The sequence below is a fragment of the Chiloscyllium plagiosum genome, unplaced genomic scaffold (genome assembly GCF_004010195.1).
Source record: "Chiloscyllium plagiosum isolate BGI_BamShark_2017 unplaced genomic scaffold, ASM401019v2 scaf_9452, whole genome shotgun sequence".
NCBI lineage: Eukaryota > Metazoa > Chordata > Chondrichthyes > Orectolobiformes > Hemiscylliidae > Chiloscyllium > Chiloscyllium plagiosum.
The window spans coordinates 136-7814 of NW_025202412.1; the positions used below are offsets into that span (position 1 = coordinate 136).

General features: G+C 57.9%; 1 protein-coding gene across 1 annotated transcript; it reads left to right on the forward strand.

Moving 5' to 3' along the window:
- Positions 1-6345: 6345 nt before the first annotated feature.
- On the forward strand, positions 6346-7533 carry LOC122546220 (soluble guanylate cyclase 88E-like; the record flags this gene model as incomplete). The annotated part of the gene is made up of 2 exons (XM_043685009.1): positions 6346-6475; positions 7387-7533. Coding segments are annotated over 2 exons (277 nt in total), but the record flags the coding sequence as incomplete, so codon positions are not given.
- Between the last annotated feature and the right edge of the window lie 146 nt (positions 7534-7679).

A 7679-nucleotide genomic window follows, 5' to 3' on the forward strand; every position in this document is an offset into this window, starting at 1 on the left:
GGGGGCAGTGAGCAGGGGTCAGGAACAGTGAGCAGGGGGCAATGGGCAGGGGTCAGGAACATAGAGCAGGGGTCAGGGACAGAGGGCAGGGGTCAGGGACAGAGAGCAGGGGTCATGAACAGTGATCTCCAGCATCTGCAGTCCTCACTTTCTCACAGTAAGCAGGGGCCAGGGAAGTGAGCAAGGGTCAGGAACAGAGGGCAGGTATTAGGGACAGTGAGCAGGCTCAGGGACAGAGGACAGGGATCATGGACTGTGACCAGGGATCAGGGACAGTGACCAGGAGTCAGGGACAGTGAGCAGGGACAGGGACAGAGAGCAGGGACAGGGGGCAGGGATCAGAGACAGAGTGCAGGGATCATGGACAGTGACCAGGGGTCAGGGACAGAGAGCAGCGGTCAGGGGCAGTGAGCTCAGAGCAGGGACAGAGGGCAGGGGTCAGGGACAGAGAGCAGGGATCAGGGACAGTGACCAGGGGTCAAGGACAGAGAGCGGGTGTCAGGGACAGTGAGCAGGGTCAGGGGCAGTGAGCAGGGGTCACGAACAGTGAGCAGGGTCAGGGACAGAGAGCATGGGTCAGGAACAGTGAGCAGGGTCAGGGACAGAGAGCATGTGTCAGGAACAGTGAGCAGGGGGCAATGAGCATGGGTCAAGGACAGTGAGCAGGGGTCAGGGACAGAGGCCAGGGGTCAGGGACAGAGGCCAGGGGTCAGGGACAGAGAGCAGGGGTCATGAACATTGATCTCCAGCATCTGGAGTCCTCACTTTCTCACAGTAAGCAGGGGCCAGAAACAGTGAGCAGTGTCAGCGACAGTGAGCAGGGGTCAGAAACAGAGAGCAGGGGTCAGGGACAGTGAGCAGGGGGCAATGGGCATGGGTCAGGGACAGTGAGCATGGGTCAAGGACAGTGAGCAGGGGTCAGGGACAGAGGCCAGGGGTCAGGGACAGAGAGCAGGGGTCATGAACAGTGATCTCCAGCATCTGGAGTCCTCACTTTCTCACAGTAAGCAGGGGCCAGGGGCGGTGAGGGGGGTCAGGGACAGTGAGCAGGGGGCAATGGGCATGGGTCAGGGACAGTGAGCATGGGTCAAGGACAGTGAGCAGGGGTCAGGGACAGAGGCCAGGGGTCAGGGACAGAGAGCAGGGGTCATGAACAGTGATCTCCAGCATCTGGAGTCCTCACTTTCTCACAGTAAGCAGGGGCCAGGGACAGTGAGCAGGGTCAGGGACAGTGAGCAGGGGGCAATGGGCATGGGTCAGGGACAGTGAGCATGGGTCAAGGACAGTGAGCAGGGGTCAGGGACAGAGGCCAGGGGTCAGGGACAGAGAGCAGGGGTCATGAACAGTGATCTCCAGCATCTGGAGTCCTCACTTTCTCACAGTAAGCAGGGGCCAGGGACAGTGAGCAGGGTCAGGGACAGTGAGCAGGGGGCAATGGGCATGGGTCAGGGACAGTGAGCATGGGTCAAGGACAGTGAGCAGGGGTCAGGGACAGAGGCCAGGGGTCAGGGACAGAGAGCAGGGGTCATGAACAGTGATCTCCAGCATCTGGAGTCCTCACTTTCTCACAGTAAGCAGGGGCCAGGGACAGTGAGCAGGGTCAGGGACAGTGAGCAGGGGGCAATGGGCATGGGTCAGGGACAGTGAGCATGGGTCAAGGACAGTGAGCAGGGGTCAGGGACAGAGGCCAGGGGTCAGGGACAGAGAGCAGGGGTCATGAACAGTGATCTCCAGCATCTGGAGTCCTCACTTTCTCACAGTAAGCAGGGGCCAGGGACAGTGAGCAGGGTCAGGGACAGTGAGCAGGGGGCAATGGGCATGGGTCAGGGACAGTGAGCATGGGTCAAGGACAGTGAGCAGGGGTCAGGGACAGAGGCCAGGGGTCAGGGACAGAGAGCAGGGGTCATGAACAGTGATCTCCAGCATCTGGAGTCCTCACTTTCTCACAGTAAGCAGGGGCCAGGGACAGTGAGCAGGGTCAGGGACAGTGAGCAGGGGGCAATGGGCATGGGTCAGGGACAGTGAGCATGGGTCAAGGACAGTGAGCAGGGGTCAGGGACAGAGGCCAGGGGTCAGGGACAGAGAGCAGGGGTCATGAACAGTGATCTCCAGCATCTGGAGTCCTCACTTTCTCACAGTAAGCAGGGGCCAGGGACAGTGAGCAGGGTCAGGGACAGTGAGCAGGGGGCAATGGGCATGGGTCAGGGACAGTGAGCATGGGTCAAGGACAGTGAGCAGGGGTCAGGGACAGAGGCCAGGGGTCAGGGACAGAGAGCAGGGGTCATGAACAGTGATCTCCAGCATCTGGAGTCCTCACTTTCTCACAGTAAGCAGGGGCCAGGGACAGTGAGCAGGGTCAGGGACAGTGAGCAGGGGGCAATGGGCATGGGTCAGGGACAGTGAGCATGGGTCAAGGACAGTGAGCAGGGGTCAGGGACAGAGGCCAGGGGTCAGGGACAGAGAGCAGGGGTCATGAACAGTGATCTCCAGCAAGTGAGCAGGGGGCAATGAGCAGGGGTTAGGGACAGTGAGCAGGGTCAGGGACAGAGAGCAGGGATCAGGGACAGTGAGCAGGGTCACGGACAGTGAGCAGGGGTCAGGGACAGAGAGCAGGGATCAGGGACAGAGTGCAGGGGTCAGGGACAGTAAGCAGGGATCAGGGACAGTGACCAGGGACAGGGACAGAGAGCAGGTGTGAGGGACAGTGAGCAGGGGTCAGGAACAGTGAGCAGGGGCCTATGAGCATTGGTCAGGGACAGAGGGCAGGGGTCAGGATCAGAGGGCAGGGGTCAGGGACAGAGAGCAGGGGTCAGGGTCAGAGGGCAGGGATCAGGTACAGAGGGCAGGGATCAGGGACAGAGTGCAGGGGTCAGGGAGAGTAAGCAGGCTCAAGGACAGTGAGCAGGGGGCAGTGAGCAGGGGTCAGAGACAGAGAGCAGGTGTCAGGGACAGAGAGCAGGGGTCATGGACAGAGAGCAGGGGGCAGTGAGCATGGGTCAGGGACAGTGAGCAGGGGTCAGGGACAGTGAGCAGGGGTCAGGGACAGAGGGCAGGGTTCAGGGACAGAGGGTAGGGTTCAGGGACATAGAGCAGGGGTCAGGAACGGAGGGCAGGTGTCAGGGACAGAGAGCAGGGATCAGGGACAGAAGGCAGGGATCAGAGACAGAGAGCAGGGATCAGGGAGAGAGAGCAGGGGTCAGGAACAGAGAGCAGTGATCAGGAACAGAGGGCAGGGGTCAGGGGGCAGTGCGCAGGGATCAGGGACAGAGGGCAGGGGTCAGGGACAGTGAGCACAGATCAGGGACAGAGGGCAGGGGTCAGGGACAGAGAGCAGGGATCAGGGACAGTGAGCAGGGACAGGGTCAGAGGGCAGGGGTCATGGACAGTGAGCAGGGTCAGGGACAGAGAGCAGGGGTCAGGGACAGTGAGCAGGGTCAGGGACAGTGAGCATGGGGCAGTGAGCAGGGTTCAGGGACAGTGAGCAGGGGGCAGTGAGCAGGGGTCAGGGACAGTGAGCAGGGACAGGGAACAGGGGTCAGGGACAGTGAGCAGGGTCAGGGACAGAGAGCAGGGGTCAGGGACAGTGAGCAGGCTCAGGGACAGTGAGCAGGGGTCAGGAACAGTGAGCAGGGGCCAGTGAGCATGTGTCAGGGACAGTGAGCAGGGGTCAGGGACAGTGGGCAGGGGTCAGGGACAGAGAGCAGGGGTCAGGAACAGAGAGCAGGGTCAGGGACAGAGAGCAGGGGTCAGGGACAGTGAGCAGGCTCAGGGCCAGTGAGCATGTGTCAGGGACAGTGAGCAGGGATCAGGGACAGTGCCAGGGGTCAGAGACAGAGAACAGGGTTCAGGGACAGAGTGCAGGGGTCAGGGACAGTGAGCACGGGTCAGGGTGCAGTGAGCAGGGACATTGACAGAGAGCTGTGGTCAGGGACAGTGAGCACGGACCAGGGACAGAGGGCAGGGGTCAGGGACAGAGAGCAGGCTTCAGGAACTGAGGGCAGTGAGCAGGGACAGAGAGCAGGGTCAGGGACAGTGAGCAGGGATCAGAGACAGTGAGCACGTATCAGGGACAGAGGGCAGGGGTCAGGGACAGAAAGCAGGGGTCAGGAACAGAGGGCAGGAGTCAGGGACGGAGAGCAGGGATCAGGGACAGAGAGCAGGGGTCAGGGACAGTAAGCAGGCTCAAGGACAGTGAGCAGGGGGCAGTGAGCAGGGGTCAGAGACAGTGAGCAGGGGTCAGGAACAGTGAGCAGGGGGCAGTGAGCATGGGTCAGGGACAGAGAGCAGGTGTCAGGGACAGAGAGCAGGGGTCAGGGACAGTGAGCAGGGTCAGGGACAGAGAGCAGGGGTCAGGAACAGAGAGCAGGGTCAGGGACAGAGAGCAGGGGTCAGGAACAGAGAGCAGGGTCAGGGACAGAGAGCAGGGGTCAGGAACAGAGAGCAGGGTCAGGGACAGAGAGCAGGGGTCAGGAACAGAGAGCAGGGTCAGGGACAGAGAGCAGGGGTCAGGGACAGTGAGCAGGCTCAGGGCCAGTGAGCATGTGTCAGGGACAGTGAGCAGGGATCAGGGACAGTGCCAGGGGTCAGAGACAGAGAACAGGGTTCAGGGACAGAGTGCAGGGGTCAGGGACAGTGAGCACGGGTCAGGGTGCAGTGAGCAGGGACATTGACAGAGAGCTGTGGTCAGGGACAGTGAGCACGGACCAGGGACAGAGGGCAGGGGTCAGGGACAGAAAGCAGGGGTCAGGAACAGAGGGCAGGAGTCAGGGACGGAGAGCAGGGATCAGGGACAGAGAGCAGGGGTCAGGAACAGAGAGCAGGGTCAGGGACAGAGAGCAGGGGTCAGGAACAGAGAGCAGGGTCAGGGACAGAGAGCAGGGGTCAGGAACAGAGAGCAGGGTCAGGGACAGAGAGCAGGGGTCAGGAACAGAGAGCAGGGTCAGGGACAGAGAGCAGGGGTCAGGAACAGAGAGCAGGGTCAGGGACAGAGAGCAGGGGTCAGGAACAGAGAGCAGGGTCAGGGACAGAGAGCAGGGGTCAGGAACAGAGAGCAGGGTCAGGGACAGAGAGCAGGGGTCAGGGACAGTGAGCAGGCTCAGGGCCAGTGAGCATGTGTCAGGGACAGTGAGCAGGGATCAGGGACAGTGCCAGGGGTCAGAGACAGAGAACAGGGTTCAGGGACAGAGTGCAGGGGTCAGGGACAGTAAGCATGGATCAGAGACAGTGAGCACGTATCAGGGACAGAGGACAGGGGTCAGGGACAGAGAGCAGGGGTCAGGAACAGAGGGCAGGAGTCAGGGACAGTGAAGCAGGGAATGGGATAGAGAGCAGGGGTCAGGGATAGTGAGCAGGGGGCAGTGAGTAGGGGTCAGGGGCAGTGAGCAGGGGTCAGAGACAGAGGGCAGGGGTCATGGACGGAGAGCAGGGTCAGGGACATAGAGCAGGGGTCACGGACAGAGACCAGGGTCAGAGGGCCGGGGGAAATATGTGTAAAGTCTTGGGGAAGTGAGCGTGAGATCATGCGACAGTGAACTGGAAGTTGGGGGCAGTGACCAAAGAACAAAACAGGAACAAATCAGTACAGGAACAGGCGCTTCAGCCCTCAGAGCCTGCGCCGACACATTTTGCTCTTCCACACTAAAACTGTCTTCACTTACAGGATCTGTATCCTTCTACTCCCTTTCTATTCACGTATTCATCTGGGTGTTTCTTGAATGCTGCTGTGTGTCTGCTTCCACCATCTCCTCTGGCAGCGCATTCCAGACACTCACCACCCTTTGTGTGAAAACATTGTCTCACACATCTCTTTTAAACTTCACCCCCTGAACCATTGTCCCTTAGTAACGGACCTCTCCACCCTGGGAAAAAGTCCTCATACTTTCCACTCTATCCATACCATTCAGAATCTTATAAACTTCTATTAGGTCGCATTCCAGTGAAATCAAACCCAGTCTATCCAACCTTTCTTTCTAACTAAAATCCTCCATACCAGGTAACATCCTGGTAAACCTTTTCTGTACCCTCTCCAAAGCATCCACATCCTTCTGGTAGTGTGGTGACCAGAACTATACACAATATTCCAAGTGTGGTTCTATAAAGCTGCAGCATAACTTGTCTATCCAGGGTTATCCTGCCAACCTTCTTAAACAATGAGACAACATTTGATTATTGGAAGTAAGGGCTAGGTGAGTGTGAAGCCTAGGGCAGTGAGTGAGAGGTCAGGGACAGTGAAAGATAGGTCACGGGGCAGTGAGCATGTGACAGTCAGTACTGAGTTGAAGGCAGAAAGTACAGTTGGTACCTGACCATTGATGCAATGATGACTATGTTGGCCTTGTGTTACAGAATGGAGAGTCTGGGTGCTATGTTTAAGACAGGATTGTACATCAATGACCTCAGTATGCACGATTCGAGCCGAGACCTGGTTCTTGCTGGCACCCAGCAGTCTGAGGAACTGAAGAGAGCTCTCATCCAGGTCAGAGAGTGGGGACTGGTGTCTGTTTGTCTTGGAGCATGGAAGAAGCAGTGTTAATGGCAGCTCGGGGCAGGGCTGGCACTCAGGACATTGGAGGCATGACATGGATGTCAGTGCATTTCAGTGGGTGCTGTGGGATATTGGTGGGTGCGGTTGGATTTCGATGGGTGCTGTAGGGTACTGCGGGCTATGTGGTATTTATGAGTGCTGAAGGCCATATCAGACTGGGGGCCCTGTGGTACTGGAGGCAATGGGGTATTGGGGTTGTGTGGTACTGGAGGGTGCTGTGGTGCTGGGGGATACTGGGTGCTGTGTGGTGCTGCAGGGAATTGTGTGGTATTGGGTGGTGCTGTGTGGTACTGGGAGGTGATGTATGCTACTGGGGGATACTGGGTACTGTGTGGTACTGGGGGGTGCTGTGTGACATTGGGAGGTGCTGTGTGGTATTGGGAGGTGCTGTGTGGTACTGGGGATGCTGGGTTTTGTGAGGTACTGGGGGATGTTGTGTGGTACTGGAGGGTGCTGTGTGGCACTGAAAGACGCTGTGTGGTACTGGAGGGTGTTGTGTGGTACTCGCGGGTGCTGTGTGGTACTGGGAGGTGCTGGGTGTTGTGTGATACTGGGGGGTGCTGGGTGTTGTGAGGTACTGGAGGGTGCTGTGTGGTACTAGAGGGTGCTGTGTGGTACTGGGGGCTGCTGGGTGCTGTTAGGTACAGGTGAGTTATAGAGGCCATGAAGTTTTGGGTGCCGTGAGGTGCTGGGAGCCATGTGGTACTAATGTGTGCTGGGGGCTGTGTGATACTGTAGTATTGTGTAATAGGGTTGGTGGCGGTGTTGTCTGGTGTAGCATCAAGTTGTTCAGGTTCCTCACCACATTCATAGCATCCGTTTTGTTGATTCCATTGTTTCAGGAACAGAAAAAGTCAAGCAAACTTGAGGAGAGCATGAAGATGCTGGACTATGAGATGAAGAAGACAGATGATCTCCTGTATCGGATGATTCCAAAACCTGTCGCTAAGAGTCTTCGGAAAGGATTGCCTTCTGTTAACACTTGTGAGGTCAGCCCATTTGACCAAGATTCCCAAAGGATGTACTCAAACTGATTGTGACTGGGTACACATTCCATTAACAAATGACCCACGAATACTGCCGAGGCAGCACTGAAACTGCCCAAATACTCGCATAACTTGATACTACTCATACA